Raw genomic sequence first — 19,533 nt, forward strand, 5'->3', positions numbered from 1 at the left:
GTTTGACCTTATATGTGCAGATTTTACATCATACGTAACCTTTCTTGGCTGTGTGTCAAGTGTCACTGTAATGAGAAGTGAACCTCCATATCAATCTCAAATCTTTGGTAGCATCAACCAGGTTTTCCTTCAGGATTTCCCTGCAGTTAGATTCTTTAACTTTCCAATCATCTCTGAAACAGCTTTTCCATCTCTGGTAAAGAAATGCATAATACTGCCATCATATTTTTTCCTTGTTTGTGACTCCATACGGGATTGAAATGAAGTTTTAGGACTTCAATATGGCTTAATAAAAAATGCCCACCATGATTTTCAGGTTTTTAGTGGTGAAAAGAAAAATCCTATATTGATAGCTTAGAGCTAAAGTTTAAAGCTAAATTAAAAAAGAATCTTAGCACGACATGTATGTTTTAAATATTTTTTTCCTTCTTAGATTATGCAACACTTTAAAATTAGCTGATTATAGAATTCGTGGAAAGAAGTGAAAGATTAGACATGATGACTACAAAGAAAATAAAGGAAGAAGAAAAAGGAATTGAGCCGAGAGACAGGCAGGAGAATTTTTCAGTTTAGAGGAAGTGTGAATCATGCACAACATAACAGTTCATAAAACAACTGAGACCTCTTTTCTTATTTGCTGACAAGTCAGCTGTCCTACTGGGTGATGTCAGGATTAGTCAGAGCTCCACTGCGGATAAAATCACTGCCTTTGTGTCCGATTAGGCAAGGGATGCGTCTCTTTTTGTGTGTCCAGTTAACTCTTTGTGTCCAAACTGGTTCAGTTTGGTTAGTGCCGAAACCCAATCTATGAATACTTCAGAGTCAAACCTACGAGCTTTACGTGGCTTGCAAAAAACTTACATAAGAGATATTCTCACATATTCCTGCATTGCTGCTGGGTAAACTATGGCTTTCCCAACTGTTTTACTGAAGGCTATTTCAGAATAAAAGGCATCATGAAGGCAGAGGAGCTCACCACACTCTGGTGAAGTCTCAGGCAGTTAGCTTGACAAAGTAATGAAAGATTTCCACCAGCCACGTGGAAAACTGAGGAAAGTATGTGAAGAAAGCCAACTTCACATCACCCTGAACACACTGCATTTAGTTGTCTCTTATAAAGTATTCAGGGTCACTCTAAATGTAACATGAACTGTTTTTTTTTTTTTTTAGATCTGTTCACATCCACAAACAAGATGCTAATGTTGAAACTTTATTCTCTTCTGCTTTATTCCATTTTTTTTTCTGGCACAGCTTTCTCTGCAAATTTAACTGCAACCTCTCTTTGTACAGAAGTTCAAAATCGACTGTAAACAATTAAGTGAAAATTTTATGTTACCAATTTAATATTAACACCCATGTGGCCTTAAGTCACGTAAAACAAATATAAAATTTGATCTAAATGACTTTAGATTTAACACTAACTTCATAAATGTGTCAGAAAATGTCTTGATTTTTACAGAAGTACACAGCACAAGTATTTTGTCAAGGCTCCAATAACATTTTGTGTAATGTAAAATTAAGGGAAACACTTAGCATATCTTCCTGTTAAAAGAACATATGAATTAATTCCTGTAACAGAAAACATACCCAGAACTTTAAATGTAACCAAGTTCCCTGAAACTGGTTACTGCTTTAAGAGTAATTTGATTACCACAGGAATGAGTGCTGCATGTTTGTCACCATGTGGGGATTATTTGAATGCAGCACGCCATCTTGTGGAAAACTACCCTAACAACTCCTGCACAGTTGGAAGTGCAGCCGCTAATGTGTTCAAGTAAAAAAATCACAAAACATTACAGATCTACTAATAACCACTTTATTATACATTTTTCACCTGCCGAGCCGAAAAAAAGTCAAAACTGAGCGATCCAAACTGATTTAAAATCTGTACTGTACAAGTTCACTGCAGAATCACATTTTAGTTAAGTTGATTTCGTTGATAGAAAATTGCAGAAATGTCCTGATTTAAACTGATTTCTGGTCTGCTTGGAGAGTTTATGTAGCCACAGGTCGTCTGGAGTTAAAGACTTTGACTCCGTTTTGCATTGATGATCGAGCGTATTTGGTCAGGAGCGCTCCGGTGGTCTGCTTCTCTCCACAAAGGTCTCTGGATGCAGAGGAAAAAGAATTATTTTAATAAACTAAAAAAAGAGTAATAAAAAAAAACTAACTGATCTTTTTCCATTATGTTTGTTCAACTGAAGCCACTAACTGTATGTATGGAGTGATGTCATCCTCCGTCCACTTCTCTCTGAGTGAGAAGAGGTGATTGAAGCGCTCCACTGTGTCCTCTGGGAGATCTTCCACTCGAAGCAGGCTGATGGTTTCTGGGCAGGACGTCCGATCCACCAGAGCGACGCCCTGGAAGAATTAGGAAGCAGCCAGTACTGGGTCAGAAAATGTAAACAATAAGTAAGCAGATAATGCCAAGAAGTAAAACAAAGTTAATGTGCAATAGCTAAGGTCAGTATATGACCAGCCAATCCTAACTGGTTTATTTTGTTTTTTTTAAAAGTGAAAAGTAAATTATTTGCAAGTTTATTTATAGATACATATGAAGACAGCAGAAGAAAAAAAATGTTCACAACTGTCATTAAAGTCATTTAAAAACTAGGCACTGATGTTGTTTTCATAAAAAAGGACTTTAGGGTAACTTTGCCAAGATAGAAAGACATCAGCAATGAGCTTAAAGGAATCATTGTTGCCACCCATCAATCGCAAATAAATAATAGGCTATTTCCAAACTATTTAAAGTTCATTCAATAAAAATAAGCATTGCTTCTAGAATGGCTACATGCAGAAAGTGTCTTTTTCTTTGTATCTGAATGAAGTTTAAGGCGTCTTTCCAGAGACATCGAAGTAAAGATGGCTGGTTCACCAAACTATGTCTGGAAAAACAACAACATAGAACCTGCACAGCACAGCATGGTGGTAGAGAGCTGCTAATTTTGAGTTTCAAACAAACACAAACTCCTCTGTGAACCAAGGTCTTGTGCCAAAGGTGAGGCCATCTGTCCAACAGCTGAAGCTTGACCAAAAACTATTCGTCAACAAGCAACAGCCACAAAAAAGTCCAAACCTCAAGAGAGCCATGCTTTCACCTCAACAAAATGAACCCATGTTTTAATGAGGAGTAGGCAAAAATTCATTCACATATGAAGCTACACAGAAAAACACCCCCAAAAGAATTAGCAAGCTAAAACTGTTGACCTTTAGCTGCTCCAGTCTTGTACTCATGCCCTCTGGGACACTCTGCTGCCAGACGTCCTGGAACTCCTTCAGGTTGAACTTGACGGCATTCTGAAGCAGCATTAGCGCCAGGCCCCGACACACCCTGTCCTCGTGCAACTCATAGAAGACCTCGCCTATGGAGAGGAAGCAAAGTAGGAACAAAGGCAAATGTGGTAGTGCAGAAAGTCACCAGTAAAGCAATAAAGTCCTTCATAGATTCTTTACCGTTTTCAATGTAGCGTTTCCCATAGCAATTCAAACAGTGCTCAATCATCTCCCTGTGAAAACAGGAAACATTACAACCCGCATTTGGTTAAGAGAAAATAAACCTCACAGTGCATACAAAACTAGCAAAGTCTTTCATCATAAGGAAGCAGCCAGTTCATTTAAAACGGTCAACAATCTAGGTTTCCTTACCTGGGCTCCAGTGGAGCCAGCTCCTCCAGGCTGGTATGAAGGGGAACCTTGTTGAAGGACCATGACTCAGAATCCACCAGCTGGGTCACATGACCCAGAAGCTTCATCTCATAGTCAAAGTCCAGCACTCGCCAGTAACCTAAAGGAAGGACAGGCTCTTTTCAAATGTCAATGAAATGAAAATAAACAGTCACACACAACTCCTGAAGAAGCTATTGTTGTTTACCATCGATCTGACAGGCGTGGATCTTCTCCAAGTGGGTCTTTAATTCCTCCTCACTGGCCTGAACCCTCTCCAGTAGATCCTCCATTGTGTACTGTCAACAGACAAACTATTTACTGATGACTGCAACAACAGGACTGCTTGTTAGTTTTCAGCCAATTACATATTTAATTATAATCATAACAATCACCCTGTTCTCTGTGTTCTCCTCTTGTCCCCTTATTGCAGGTCCTTCATAAGAATTCGCCATTAAAAGCTTCTTCAGCTTCTTCAGTTTAGGTCTCTGTTTCCTCAGCTCCCAGTAACTATTACAGAACCCCCAAATCTGAGACAGAAGCAGGAAATTAACATTTATTAGGATTATCTACAGGTGTGCCTCGATAACAGTCACTTAACATTCATTTATTTCAGTAATTCGACTTTAAAAGTAAAGATCATATATCTTTGTTACACAAGCTTAAATAAGTTGATAATTGTTTATAAAACAGAGATATCAAAGCATAATATTTTCTAAAATGTGCACCAGCATCAATATAAATGAGTTTCACCTCTCCTAGGGATTTACTAAAATTAAATAAACTTTTTATTGATAGTTTTTATTTCTGTGCATGTGTGTGTGCTTTTTGGTTGCTAAAGCTCACGCTCAGCTGAGATTTCCCTACCTGAGTGTGCACCACGTGAGTGCTGTCCTGCTTGTCAGTTAGTTGGTCTGGCGTTCTGCAGCCGGGAACCAACAGCAGCAGATTGGACGTGTCTGCTATTTTCAGGTCATAGGTCTTGTCGCTGCTACAAAGCACCGCACGCTCGTCTTTATCCCCCCGAATTACAAGACTGGTGACAAAAAAATAATAGTTTAGGTAGATATAATCACTTCCATGTGACATAGCTCAATGATGTATTGTTTTTACCACTCCATATATAAATTAAACAAAGGTGAGTGATGAGGATGAGGTGTGGATTTCCACAGACAGCACTTAATTAAATACAAAGTTTTAAAAAGTACTGTGAAGGAAGTCATCTGATTTGGCAAATGCAGAGGCAAAGGAGACGAGGTGGATTAGTAAACTACCTACAGTGGATGAGATACTAATTAAGATAAAGATACTGAAGCATCTTGGTTGCGGTAGTCTCTCTGTGTGTTTTATCAATGACAAATTTTCATATACTACGTTCATTTATAGAGCTCAAACAAATACAAGTGAACAACTTTGAAGCAATTTAAGAGACAACAATTATGAGTCTAATCTATGTATTCTAATAATCATTTTCCTAATATGATGTAGTTTGTTTTTATCTTGATGAATAACTACTAATAAATAAAAATTTAAAAAATCCAGAAATTGACAGATGTGAAGTTTTGTTGCTGACAAAAGGTGAGATTGGCTGATTACACACATAAGTTTAACTAATAAGTGTGTAAAACTGTTGAGCAGTGATTCCTAAAAACATTCAGATGTAAACTTTATTGGGAGAAAACTGCTTAATTTCCTTAAACTCTGTCAAGCTGGCTTTTAGCACAGCTACAAATCTAGATGTAAGTCTGATGCTTGGCTAAAGTGGCATACTGACGATATTCAGGGAATCCAAACAAAAAAAAGCTTCGAGATTACTACACCAACAGATATAAAAAAAAGTGCTATGAATGACAATCACTGTCAATCTGTTCTCCAGCCTACCTTTCTCCAGATTCTATATGTTTGCACAGAGTCTCGTCCAGCTCCATCAGGCAGTAGTCTGCAGATGAAACGTTGTCTCCAAACGACAGACAGTGGACAGTTGAGAGTAAATCTTCCTCCTTTAGTTTAGCGATCTCCAACGTGGCCTGCACCTCTTCCAAGGTCCTCATTCTCGGTTAATGCTTTCCTAAAGCCTTGAGCTACTGTAAAAAGTCGACGTCAGAGTTACTTTCTGTCAAATTTACCCGCTTTCTCTTTCAGTCGCGGACAGGAAGTGAGGTAACTACTACCGGTGTTACATCGAATTCTGCCACCACCGGAGCTGGCTGTTGCCTCCTGTCAAGCCTAAAATCAATAATGTATTCATTATATCGCTCCTTGTTAGATCAGCCATTTCAGCCTGATATATTTATCTATTTATTTCTTTATTGGGGGATGTGGTTATTTAAGGAAATCGCCTTAAATGTCCTTAAATTGCGGAAAATATTTATTTCCACAAATAATATGACAGCTGAAAAGAAACAAGTGTTTTCAAAGGGAAAACGTGCTACATTGATACAATCACACTCCATCTATGGAACTAATGAAATATTAGTTTCATTCTGATGCAATGAAAACTTTTTTTATTGGGGACTACATGTAGTACCATGGTGTACATTTGCAACATTTCTCCAAACTATAACTTTAGTGAAATAATGAATTGGACAAATGCATGAGAAGTCCAAGTTGGACAGCTGAAAGTTGTCATCAGATTGATTAAAATGATTTGAGAGTGTTTCAACAAAGTGCTGACAGGTACAGCTAAGAGTGAGAATATTCATTATATTTGTGCTCCTTTGATGAAAACAAACAAACGTGTGTCTCAAAATTATGACACAAGCTATTTCATAATAATCAGACTATGTCATAATTACCAGATGGCCAAGTCCAAATTATGGGATTTTATCTCATTATAATAAAATAGCTTCTCAATTGCGTATTGTAATCAAAAGGTGTTGTTCGACTCGTGTATTTTAGTCCAACAAAACATAATAAGATGACCAAAAATATATAAGCACAGCTCATAATCATGTCTAAAATCTGACAAAGTTATATGAGTAAAAGTATGATTTAATGTGCCTGATTATAAAAACAGTTGAATTGTCGATGCGACAGGAACTAATGAGTATGCGAAAAGTGTTTCATCAGTGACAAATTAATTGACGTACCGTGTCACACGTTGGGAGGGGGGTCAAATGTTGTGAGGATGTTTGCATAGCTTCGTGAAAGATGTCTAGTTTTACCAGATCTGCTCAGGTAATTCACCATCAATATCATTATTGTCGTCTTCGTGTGATTTAAACTGAATATTTCGTACAACGTAATGAGGACTAGCTAAACGTTGCTAGCCAGAGTGCTAGCAAAGAAGCTAGCAAGCAAGCTCTGCCCTCCACTGATATCACGGCTTTCGCTGGGTAGACTGTTTTGTATTTTCCCATAATTCCGCCGTTTAATACATATCGGGTGTATAAAACGGAGCCAATTGTTAAGATATTTTAGAAAGTGTTATACATAACTGAGATAAGTGTCTTTTAAAACATGTTCACTATTTAAAGCATTTTAGTAGATTTACTAAATCAAAGACAGGCGAACCATTTTTCATTATTTAAGTATCTTGCATCAAAACCATGTGACAGAACACTGTCATCTTTACGCTCTACATGGGAAAAACTGAAACAAGCAAATAGATAAATCGAAAAATTGATTTTAAACGGTTCTTCAAGAAACACAATCAATAATAAGAATACATGCAAAACAAAAATTAAGAGGGCAAAAACCAAAATAGGTAAACTGAATCAAGTTGTGAAAAAAAAGAAAACAATACAGCCCAAATTTAAAGGTGCATAAAACTGTAAGGAACATTTACTCTGGTATGATTTTAATAAATTTTTAAAATTAATTGAAAAGTGTACTAACAGTAATTAGACTAAATCATGTCTAATTAAAATAAATAAATAAAAATGTTTGTTTACTTTTGGAAATTGGAGCATTGTGAACTGTTCTTAGCTGTGCATTGCAGAAGCATGGACTGTAATGATAAAATTAAGGTCTCACTTAATTTTCATGACAAATAAGATGAACCAAACCCTTTGGAAGATAACTGAAAGAATCTCAAATCCAATCCCCAATTTAGCAGGTTGCCCATGCAGGCTTTAAAAATACATCACATCTTCTCTTTCTTACTCATTGCAGAAAAGGAATCAATCAACTTTATCCTGTTTTGCCATCTACCTTTTTTGCCTTAAACGGTCCTAATAGTTTCTGTCAGAGTACCACAAAGCATCTGTGGCTATAAAGTGGCTCCCCATCATTAGTGTGTGAATGTGTGCATTAATGACTGAATTTAGTGTAAGCGCTTTGGAGTCCTCTGGATGAGATGAAGCTCTGTACCAGTGCAGGCCATTTACCATCAAAAGAGTGATTTCTACAGCTTGGTCCCATTAGTCTGTCCTCATTTTTCCTCTTGCTCCTCCACAGCAATGGGCTACGTTTGCCCGATCCTGGTTCCTCATCGACGCCAGGATGCAGCCGCCTGGCAAGATCGCAACCATGTGCTCAGTCAGACTACAGGGGAAGCACAAGCCCATCTACCATGCACTCAGTGAGTTCTGTCTGCATCAGTGGATTCTCTTCCATACCACAGCTTTAGATGTAAAGCTTCTATAATCTTCACAAACTACTGTTTTCAAACTACCAACAATCCACTGTTACATGTATTGCAGTGTGAAATGGCCACAAGATGGCAGCAATGGACCAATTAGAAAAAAAATATCTTTGCTTTTTTGTTTTTATTACAATAAAAATGTTCAGTTTGTGCAAAATTAAAAGTTAGATTAATCTTTGTTGGCTTTTGTTTTTTAAAATATGTCTAACGATATTTTGAACAGATGCTTTTTTAAATCTACATTGTAATCTAGAGAGATAGCTGATACTGTCAATTTAGTAAAAAAAGGTTCAAATGTATTTTGACAATGAGGAGAGGCATTGATAATGATGATATATTTTATAGTAAAGTTTCTGCAATTCTGTCAGTTTAAATATTCTGCTGGTTTTAAAAAAGGTTCACAAACGTGTCACAATGACTGAAAAAAATTTAGCAGGATATTTTTAGTACAGCCTGAATCAGCAAATGAAATGGCTTCGACTGGCAGCTTGATTTCCATTTGCCGGTGTTGTCTTCGCTCTGGTCACAGATGCATGTTTAGATGATGGCACTGCTCATAGCAACTGCAAATACATAATAAGATTTCTAATGATAATGTTTAAAGCATAAACATGGGGTAAAACTGCACTGCTTGTGGGTTAGCTTCTTCATTGTTTCTCTTTTTCTAAGTATCCACATCTGACATAAGTGCCTGAACACAAGTCATCAGTTTTAATACAAGCTTATGAACAAAATAACCGAGTGGAATATGACAAAAATCAGTCACTTTCTTTAGCTTTATTCAGTCATTGTTTGGTATGTTCGCCAAAATGGGAATCTGCCACAAAGTGTCTTTATTTCATTAAACTTGAACTCATTAAACATCCAGCAGCAGGAACAAAGAGACCAACATAAAACTCTCATCTGTTCGTAGGTGACTGTGGCGATCACGTAGTGGTAATAAACACCAAACACATTGCTTTCTCTGGGAACAAATGGGAGCAGAAAGTCTACTCGTCACACACAGGGTAAGGGTTATTTTTGCTGATTATTCCCATCTGCCCGTTTGTTTGTTTCCTGTTTGATTTTTTTTTTATCCCATAACCTAATTTCAGACCTTTTGCATTGCCATTTTGTTGTGTTCTTACTACCACTTGGTTCATGTAAACAACCTGGCATGCATATGACATCAGTTTTGTTTTTATATTCAGTGTTTCCATGAGAGAGAAATTGTCATAGGAAACCTCAAACTTCGCATTTACTTGCGCCTATTTCAGATATCGCACTAACAACAGTGTTTACCGTTTCTACGTAATTTAAGTGGATTTTGGAGAGTGAAAAAGTACACAGTTAATGTCTCAGTGAAGTACTTGATTACTCCTTACCTGCTTAAAATGATTGAAAATGCATTAGACACCTCCTGTAAAAAACATTTCTGCTCTTATTAATGTAAGCAGCACTGCTCAGTCAATAAATTGCTTGTTGGATATGTCTTATTTTATTTTTTTCACTCTCTGATGCTCCGTTGTCCCTGTAAGACCTCGGTTCATGTTTATTTAAGCAGATTGAATGTTTTGAATCAGTCAGTTTGAGAAACGACTCCCATTACCTTTTCAGCTTCACAATTTTCTGCAGTCTAGTAGGAGATAATAAATGATCAACTTGTAGGATGCTGTTTGCCCTTATGTGTCACCTTTATCTTTCCCAAAATGGGAAAGAAGTTCTGAAAGAACCATAAAAATTGAAAGCAGATGAAGGGTTCCCTTTAAAAAGTATTTACACCCCTCTTTCAAATCCTGTAATGGCCACAAATTTCAACATATAATGAAAATTGAAACTGTTTCTAGAGTTTTATGTGTAAAAAAATAAATAAAAGAGACTAAATGTGTTGAATACTTTCTCGAGCTACATGTTCAAGCTTTCAGAGCTGCATGTATTAAAACTGACAGGCTTTGTCGTCTTCTTAAAGGTTTCCCGGTGGATTCAAACAAGTCACAGCTGCTCAGCTTCACCTAAAGGACCCAAAAGCTGTAAGCTGCGCCGCCAACTCTCTGCTTCCTAGCGTTTGTGTTATGTAGACTGAATTTTAAGCGATCAGAAATGTCAGCACAGGATACCTTGCACCACCTTCTTTCTCGTATTCTGCATTTCAGATTTAAGCCTCGCACACAGAGATTAGCACAATGTCGACACGTGGCAGATCCCGAGCCGAGGTGGCATTTCCTGATCTGACACTTATCCCTATTTTCAAATGCACTGCTCGTGCATATTAATGAGGGGTACAGGGAAGAGGGATTAGATAGAAGTGGATTTATGATGGTGGTTTTTGATATCTTTTTGAATTCCTCTGTCAGTTTTAGGCTGATACTGAAGTTTCAGATTCTTTTACATATTCATAATTTCAGGATTATGCTGTGTGTTGTGTTAAACAAGATGCCGGGCTCCTTGTGATTTTACACTGACAATTTTATACCGGTGTATTAAGCACATCAGTTGGACCTTCTTCCTCTCTTTTATTAAACACAGGGACCATAAGGTGACATGATCTATTTCTGAAACTAATCCCAAATAGGGTTTTTAATTTCTCATGTTCTGTTTTAAAAAGCCACTTAATCTCAAGGTTTGTGCAAAAAGAAGATGTGCATGTTTGAAATCTCACTGTTGCTACTGACATATTTAGAGGCTGTTCAGTATCTGTTATTTATTCAATGAAAGATTTGCTTTGTAAAAGGCAGAATTGACTTGGAAATTTTAGGCCACAACAGCAAAGATGTAAAAGATGGTGTGTGTGTGTGTGTGTATACGTATATTATTTAGTTGTGTTTCTGTCCACTAAAGCTGAGCAACACAGGAAATCAGAAAGTGCTCGCCCACTTTCTATTTTTCTGTCACACTTCAGTGGCTCAGAACATCAAAATCAAACCATTTTGAATATTTATTAAAGATAACACACAGTAACATAAGATGGACTTTTTAAATGAAGGTGTTTATTTTTAAGGGAACAAAAAACAAAACCTACAGCTGTCATCACAATTTCCATATGTTCAACGTCCTAACAACCGGCTGTAGCATAATATTTGGTAGGGACAGCTTTAATATTATCAGTACAAACCATTTATTATATATCTCTATTATATCTTTGGCTAAAGACAAATAATTGTCTGTGTTTTTAAATATTTCACCCATCACTCTCAGTAAGACTGCAGATGCTACTTGGACAAAACTCAATGTATTGGCAGCAGTAAGATTAATTATTTTTTGTTTTTAAATAAAATTTACTTGCACATTTTGTACTTTTTAAATTCTAGATAAATCTAGAAAAATTCAGTTTTTTGGCAACAATCTGGCACCATCCATTGCCCCTTCGCGAGCAAGTTATCTAAATGTTCCTTGTCTTCATTTGATGCTAAACAATAAGAGGCCCTTAAAACAGTCTTTTAACACTCGGCTGAAACAGCAGCGTCCACTGACATTCTCCACGCGCAGCTAGCGTAAGCAAATAAGAATCCCATAAAAGTGGCTGCTGTCCTGTGGGAAGCATTGGGATCAGGTCAACGACCTGTTCCGGTCTCCGGTCTGTCGTCAACCGTCTCTGAGGAGGAATTGAGTTGGCTGCCGGCTTTGCTGCTGATGCAGGATCAGACGGGAGGCCTGCTGGTGATTTAGTTGAAGTGAAGTTTGCAGCGAAGCGGGAGTTGGGAAAATGGACGGCAGAACAGTTTGTCAGCACAGCGTCTGCCCAATGTCTCTCTCCAGAGTCTCAGTCCAGGAGACCGTGTCCAATCCTTCTCACATTATGAAATATGGTTTCATTTATGAAGCAAATGTAAGAAAAACACAGACATGTGTAGAGTTGTCTTTTTGTTGTTATTATTATTATTATGATTATTATTATTACTAAATTGCTTGTATGTCATCGTGTGCATTTCTTCCTTGTTTCCTGCAGATAGTGAGGTTAGCAGTTTATGGCATGCTGCCTCGAAATTTGCACCGGCGCACTATGATGCAACGACTGCACATCTTTCCAGAGGATGTAAGTCCCCTCACCTCATGTCTCTGAGTTGTAATAATGTGTTTTTTGACTGCAAGAGCTCGTTCACAGATCTCAAACCTTTTGCAAGAATTCATTTATTTTTCCTTTTTCTTTTTGTATGGGAACTGCAGACAGAACATTTACTAAAATACTGACTAAAGAAACTCCTATTGATGCTGCTGTTTTATGTTTGTTGCAGCCAACATTTAATTTAAAGCATGATTGTTGCCTCTTGTTTTTATTTCAGTCACTGCTTATGATATATATTTTACAAACTGTTTTCTTCCTTCCATAAACAAGTTACCCCTTTGTCTCGGGTATCCACTTAAACTCGAGCTGAAGCAAATAGATCACCTGCCCCATGTCTTTCTGCAACTCTTATAGCTTTGTTTTCGCTCTGAGATACTCAGCAAAACAAACAAAAGTGTGTAATTCTCTTTGCAGCCTGATCAGAATCAGAAGTGAGCAGAAAATTAGCTGTGCTCTGCTGAGCTAAGCTGGGATGGAGCTAAAGAGACTAATTACATCCCTCTGGGGATTTTGTCAAACAGCAAGCAAGTTTCCAGCTTTAACACATTCACATGCTTCAGTGTCTGGAATCTGGTTCAAAGTTTGGATAAGAAGAAAATAGGTTTATGGAAAAATATTTGCATTTCCAAAATTATTCTCTGTTGTTTAGCAGTTTCCTCTTTATCCATTCATCGTTTTATTTTTTCCACACTAAGTGGCTTTCAGATATATACATTTGCCAGACACACTGCAAAAAAATAAAGTCTTACAAAGTAAGTTTTTTTCTTGAAATAAGACAAAGCTAAGTTTCAAGTACCTTTTATGTAAGTAATAGTATCTTGTTTCTGTATTTGCTTAATATTGATGAAAAAGGTTTTTGTTTTACTGACATACTATGGGAAAAATACTGTTATTAGTGTGAAACTTCTACTTTTTCATCAGTATTGAGGAATTATTGACTTAAACAAAATCTCCTGTATCTCGCTGAAAAGTTCACTATAAGTTAGTTTTGTCTCATTTCAAGTATCCTAAGATATGTGCACGAAACAAGGCAAAAAAAAAAAAAAACATGGAAGGATTGTTTTCCTGCAATGTAATGTCTGTATTTATCAGAAAGGCAAAGGCACACGTGACAGCAGGTCATTAAATTATAAAACCTGGGTGTTTAAGAATGAAGCAGAACCATGTGTGTCTGATATTTTTCTGCTCATAATGTGATATTTGGGAAGAAATGTGAGAAGTTAGTGGCCAAAGTTAGTTGCTGAGCTCGGTCACCATCTGCAGTGGAATCTGACATTCAGCACAAGTTTTTTTTTTCAGTACCTCTTGGAAGTTTGAAGTGTTTGATCAGTGCTTTTGTATTTTAGTCTGAACTCTTGCCTGCTCCTTAAATGAACCTGTAGGCATACCCGTCTGTAGTGAATAACAATAAGATGGTTAACTCTAGAGACTAATGGACCCTGATGTCTTGTGCAGAATATCTGATGCGCTTCTGTGGTCGACTTTTCTTTTCACTCCTGTCTTGATGTTTTCTTTTCTCCGAGTTTCGTGGCCTAAAACTTTGTCCCTCTCCTGCATAGGAGTTGCCAGATGACATTCGAGCCAATCTGACAGAGGAGCTTCCTCAGCCCAGAGAAATTCCCAGGAAGCTCAGCGAATACTCCCAGGAGGAGATCGATGCCTTCCCCAGGCTGTGGATCCCGTATGTAGCCGCCAGCAGGCATTTATTTGTGCTTAAAACTGAGCTGCCTCCTACAATCACAGTTTTGTCTATTTTACTTCCTCTAAATAATGTGAGCAGTGGTGATGAAAGGCACTTTGAAATAAGTTGTCATTGACAATTATGCACAACTTCATTTTGGTGTGTCACATTAAATCCCAATACTGCAGTTATGACAAAATGTGATCCCATTTCAGATCTCTTCAGAACATTGTAATGTTTCCCTTAATAATAAATTGTCATAATTAGTTCATTATTATTTAAAAACAATACTATTTTGTGTTCCCATTTAATTTGGTTGAACTCCTGGGTTGGGCCAAGTGATTGTGATAAAATGACGACCGCAAATCAAACAGAAATGACCCTGAACGACCTCCTGCAGGAAGACCTGAGATTTTCCAAAAAATGTAGATTTAGGATGGCGATGATAGAAAGATACTTTTCAATTTAAGGTGTCAGCTTATGGGACAATTTTGACAGTGAGATAAAACAATCTGCATTTAAAAGAAATGCAAAAATCATAATGAGGCGATATGACATTGAATGAGTTGAAGTTTTTTTGTGTCTGCAATAGTCTTCCGAGTTGAACAGCTAATTTTCTCTTTGTGAATAAAGAGCAGATATAAGTTCATACTTCTTTCTGCTCCTTTTCATTCATGATTTCTTTTAGTTGCTACATGAATTATTCATATTTGAGTGAATTAACTAAAAATAATGCAGTGATTAAAATATAGCAAAATTCCAGTGGCATGGCTGGCACAAGTTACCAAAATTATAAAACTACTGATTGCTAAAAAGAGTAACACACAAGAATTTAATACAAAATGGGGATGGATATTCTGGAAGGGCCTCGAAATCTTTCACAAGTGTACAAATGGGAAACCGAGACTTTTTCAGTGTTTCTGCTCTGAACTGCCCACCAATGAAGAGTCCAGGTGTTCCCACACACCCACCCACACACACACACGCACACACACACCCGCACACACACACACACACACCCACACACACACACACACACACACACACACACACACACACACCACACACACACACGCACACACACACACACAGCTGTGTATTGTTTTGGTCCTCCTAAGCAACGGATGCCTAAACAGATTCATGTCAGGAAGCATGCCAGCCACTGTCTTGTAGCCGCTTTGACTGGGACTCTGCTCCCCTCCAGCAGAATAACTTAAAGATGCTGTTCTTGGACTTTAACCACAAACACATGTGAGTAGAGGAGTGGATGATTGTCAGCCAGCTGAGCTGTCACATGTGACAGGATATGCACAGCAAACAGTGATGGAGACTTTGGCCGGGCAGCCAGTTGATTCATAATAAGAAGTGTGTTGTGCTCTGTTGCGCAGGAATAAGCTTTTGGTTCTTATGTAAGTTGGTGTAAGTGCCCTTTATGGTTTTCTAAGCTGATTTATTCTGAATGAAGACGAATGCATAACAGCAGCAGCAGCAGCACGCTGAAAAAAAAAGAGTTTTCCCTTCAGCCTGGAAGCAGAAATGATCAAATGTCACAAACACACACGGGAATGTTGGCTCTTCTCCTCTCTGTCCCAACTGGATGGGTTTACTGTGTGTGTGTGTGTGTGTGTGTGTGTGTGTGTGTGTGTGTGTGTGTGTGTGTGTGTGTGTGTGGGGTGGGGGAGCAGGGGGTGGACATCTGTTGCTCAACATAATCATATTCATGGCTTTTCTGGCTCAAGTATTTTCAGGTTGGAGATTAGACTGACACTGTGACCTGCGGTTTGCTGGAAACATAATATCCCGCTGAACTCCCCCCTCCCTCCTTCCCATCTGCAGCACCTTCATTCTAACGAGTTAGCGGTCGCCGTCCGTTCAACATGTAGCCTTTACATTCATTAATCCGATAATCCATTAGCTTGTCCATCGTCCAGGTCAGGGTCAATGCGCGGTTGCCAGGCATCCACATATTAAATTAAAAGTGGATTCTCCAGAATGTTTCACACACAGGATAAGAGTCTCCTAACTTTTTCTGTTATGGATCTGGAATAAGTGCATTGAGCTTCAAACAAACACTGCAATTGCCCTATATACCATACCATTGTTTCGTGAATGTCATGACATTAGTGAAAGAAAATCGTAATAATGTTGCTCTTTGTTGCCTGCCTCTCCAAGCCCCAGCATAATGTGATTTTTTTTTTTTTCTTCCCTGGATTTATTTGTGTGTTTCAGGCGTCTGTCTCTGATTTTCCGGTAAAGTGGAGACAAATTGTGCTATCTTCAGGGGGGCTCACCGCAGATTCAAATCAATTATTCAGATATCAACAGCGACATAAAGTACTGCGCTGCTTCCCTGTGGCATTCCTGTTTTCATTTGGACCGTACAGCTTGCTAACCACACAGGTCTTGTTTTATAGTCCTGGTAAAACCACTTCTCATGTGGAGCAAAAGTCAAAACTGCTGCTCTCTTTTATTTTTTATTTTTTTACCAAACGCACAATTTAAGAGCTAACAAAGTTTAATTTACAGCTAAGTGAAAATCAATGCAAAACTGCAATTCAGGTTGGAATAAGAAACCTATCCCAACCTTTATATTCATAAAATAAATGTGTTTTTATATTTATATTATAAAAGAATATGAATACATAGAAGTATTCACACCCTTTGTACTGCAGAGATTCAAATATGCTTTAGTTTTCACTGATTGATGCTAAAATCTAGTTGTAAAAAGGCAAAACGAAAAACTTTTGCCATAAATTGCTTTTCAAAGCATAAATTTATGTCAGTGTTTTTCTTTAAAGCCAAGTCGAACACAACTAGCTGCATTTCACTCTAAACTTTGAGCTGAAACGTCTAAATTAAGCAAACATTCCATGTGTCCATCCAGTTTGCTTCATAATACCTACATTTATGCCAGGGGTGTCAAAACTCCAGTCCTCGAGGGGCGCTGTCCTGCAGTTTTTATGTGCCACAGGTGCAAAACACTGGAATGAAATGGCTTAATTACCTCCTCCTTGTTCTCCAGAGCCTTGCTAATAACCCATTATTCTATTCAGGTGTGGTGCAGCAGAGGCACATCTAAAAGTTGCTGGACACCGGCCCTCGAGGTCTGGAGTTTGACACCCCTGATTTATGCAATGCGGATTTCTTTGCTTGTCAGAGGCTGTGTTCCAGGTGAAAGGCCCTCTCTCATTGGTCATTTGTCAAGTGTTGTCATCCACGCCAGCTGATGTGCAGCCGTCAAGGTCAAACCAATCCTGGTTTATTTAAGAGACATCTCAGCCTAATTAATATTCACGCTCCTCCTGACTCATTCTACTTAACAGATACGTGTGCGCGCGCATCGGGGGATGTAGGCTTTAGGTCACTGAGGGCGATTCAATCATTACCCTGAATTAAACACATAGTTAATATTCTTTCTGAAAAATCCTGGAGCAAAAGTGTGAGATGATTGGATGAACAATGCCCTCCGTGAAACAAATGCACACTTTCCACATAAACGTACAGCGGTACGTTTGTCCAGCCAGGCCCAAGACAAACGTTCTGCGGTATGTGATAGCAGAACTATTACATTTTTCTCACTTTGTAACAAAACCCATACAGCATCCTGCGATAAGATCTGTCAGCTGAAATTAAAGGGAGAAAACACGAAAACGTGATGCTAGTTCTGCACTCATTTTGAAATGCTGGAAGGAAAAAAAAAGAAAAAAACCCGATAAGATCTGCCCAGTTTTCTCATCTGTCACTTTCTGTCTGTGTATTTCCTCGAAGTCGCTTCCAATACTAATATGTTCTCTTGCTGCTTTTTCTTTTTTTTTTTTTTCTCCTTCTCTCTGCAGACCTGAAGACTACAAGATGAAATGAAATCAAAGCTCCCGGAGCAACTGGATATTTTTAATATTGAACACAGAAAGCAGCAGGCTTTAAACATTTTGTTGTTTTCATAAAAATCTGACTTCACTCCGTTCTGTAAATTTACATAAGAGCTTTCTTCCTTTTCCAAAAACTGCCATCAAAGTTTGCCCGGACTCCCAAGCACTAAGCCGCAACCTCCGTGCCAGCAGTAACAACCCCGGACCCTGCCGCTCTGTTTTTCTAGGGCTTCGCACAAAAGCTCTCCATGAGCGACACCAGCCGCAACGAAACCACAGCAGAGCCAAATTATCCCGGAACAGCTTGAGATTTCAGCTTTCGGCTCCGATCAGAGAAAATCCCATTCTGCTGGTTCCCCCTATGAGTGTGAAGCAGTCGGACCTGGCCCGGAAATGTGACATCTGTTAGAGCTAGTTGTTTTTGCTTTTCACACTGAAAACAATTGTGTTACAGTGCTGAGATCAGCGGTCGAGACCTGCGTTTAAGTGAACTGTAAAAAAGGCTAATAAACTGTCTAATGAACCATCTTTTATGAAAATGTTTTTTATATATATAAATGCTGTAAAATCTTTTTATTGAACATGTCTCCAAGGACATTTTTTTTCCTGAGCTTTATGGTTTTGTGGTGCAGAGAAGTAGAAAGTAAACATTGATTTGTAACGAGGGTTGCAGTTGTCAGACGTGAAGTGTCCGCTTAAGCGTTTTCACATAACAGCCACAACCTTCAGTGGACACATTTCAAACTCAAGAACCAAATCCAGCTTGCATAACTTTTTTTTTTTGTGTGTCACATGAAGAGATAATTGTCTGCTCAAATATTTTATCAAATCGAAACAGGTTTTTTTTCAGCGTATTGCCAAATCACATCTGTGAAAAGATGATCAATATTATTTCATCTTAAGTATTCATTAAATATAGAGAAAACTTCAAATTGATATTTTAACAGTTTGTCAAGTGGGTCGTTTTATCAATACACACCGGTTGTTTGGCTTTTATGATCTCGATGTGGACCAAAACAAAAATGAGTTTGACGCTTCTGCTACTCGCTCCAAAAAGAGTAGAACAAGATGCAACAAAAGACACAAGAGCTTCGTTTTTTATATGAAAACTTTGTTCATTTTGAGAGAAGAGAATGAAGTATCGCAGGACAAAAAGCAACAGCCTTCAATTTTTAAATAAAACCTGGTTCTGCAAACTCAGTTCAGAAACTAAAGAAGCGCAAAGTAGAAAACAATACTGCACATGGAGGTAAGTTTGACACACAAATAGAGGGTTGGTGCAGGGGTATCATGTTACATTAGAAAAAGCAGTCTGTACAAATGATGCCACTGTTTTCTCAGTGGTTTGAGAAAAGGAAATCCTCGGGCTACAGGAACCTGATGTCCAGTCTCGCGCTCAGATGGGACACATGCCGCTTCACAGAGCTGCATGTAGGGTGTAAAACGACCGGTTCAAGGTTTGCATTATCACTGGACGAAGCGGACACAGATCAGGCACTTTTTGGACCTCCATTTTACACACATATCATACAGATATCACAGAGATATTTACATTTTGTCTTTTTTTTTTTGTTTTTTAAACTGTGGAGGAAACCAAGGCAGGGTGTTAGGTTCTCAGCACAGTTTCAGATGAGTGCACAAGTCCATGGTGTGTGTGTGTGTGTGTGTGTGTGTGTGTGTGTGTGTGTGT

General features: G+C 38.2%; 2 protein-coding genes across 2 annotated transcripts; one reads left to right on the top strand and one right to left on the bottom strand.

The window, feature by feature from the left end:
• Positions 1-1,800: 1,800 nt before the first annotated feature.
• Positions 1,801-5,812, bottom strand: dscc1 (DNA replication and sister chromatid cohesion 1). Its single transcript, XM_055041879.1, has 9 exons — positions 5,548-5,812; positions 4,534-4,702; positions 4,062-4,196; positions 3,875-3,965; positions 3,649-3,787; positions 3,457-3,509; positions 3,211-3,365; positions 2,213-2,361; positions 1,801-2,107 (listed from the first exon to the last, which is right to left on the bottom strand). Exons 1-9 carry the CDS (start codon positions 5,715-5,717, stop codon positions 1,996-1,998), a joined length of 1,173 nt encoding a protein of 390 aa, XP_054897854.1. The 5' UTR covers positions 5,718-5,812; the 3' UTR covers positions 1,801-1,995.
• A 934-nt stretch (positions 5,813-6,746) lies between these two features.
• Positions 6,747-18,371, top strand: mrpl13 (mitochondrial ribosomal protein L13). Its single transcript, XM_055041880.1, has 7 exons — positions 6,747-6,843; positions 8,065-8,188; positions 9,165-9,258; positions 10,200-10,260; positions 12,177-12,263; positions 13,853-13,974; positions 17,811-18,371. The coding sequence occupies exons 1-7, from the start codon at positions 6,817-6,819 to the stop codon at positions 17,833-17,835; spliced, it is 540 nt and encodes a 179-aa protein (XP_054897855.1). The 5' UTR covers positions 6,747-6,816; the 3' UTR covers positions 17,836-18,371.
• The last annotated feature ends 1,162 nt before the right edge of the window (positions 18,372-19,533 follow it).

The sequence above is a fragment of the Poeciliopsis prolifica genome, unplaced genomic scaffold, assembly GCF_027474105.1.
Source record: "Poeciliopsis prolifica strain line A6 unplaced genomic scaffold, Auburn_PproV2 SCAFFOLD017, whole genome shotgun sequence".
Lineage (NCBI taxonomy): Eukaryota > Metazoa > Chordata > Actinopteri > Cyprinodontiformes > Poeciliidae > Poeciliopsis > Poeciliopsis prolifica.

What these genes read in the sequence shown, in the direction of transcription:
- dscc1 (XM_055041879.1), bottom strand. Translation starts at nt 5,717, where the DNA reads ATGAGGACCTTGGAAGAGGTGCAGGCCACGTTGGAGATCGCTAAACTA. An exon ending in CTCACGTGGTGCACACTCAG is followed by an intron (nt 4,197 to 4,533) that starts GTAGGGAAATCT and finishes CTTCTGTCTCAG; the next exon opens with ATTTGGGGGTTCTGTAATAG. An exon ending in CAAGACTGGAGCAGCTAAAG is followed by an intron (nt 2,362 to 3,210) that starts GTCAACAGTTTT and finishes TAATTCTTCCAG; the next exon opens with GGCGTCGCTCTGGTGGATCG.
- mrpl13 (XM_055041880.1), top strand. Translation starts at nt 6,817, where the DNA reads ATGTCTAGTTTTACCAGATCTGCTCAG. An exon ending in ACCTAAAGGACCCAAAAGCT is followed by an intron (nt 10,261 to 12,176) that starts GTAAGCTGCGCC and finishes TGTTTCCTGCAG; the next exon opens with ATAGTGAGGTTAGCAGTTTA. An exon ending in TTCCCCAGGCTGTGGATCCC is followed by an intron (nt 13,975 to 17,810) that starts GTATGTAGCCGC and finishes TTCTCTCTGCAG; the next exon opens with ACCTGAAGACTACAAGATGA.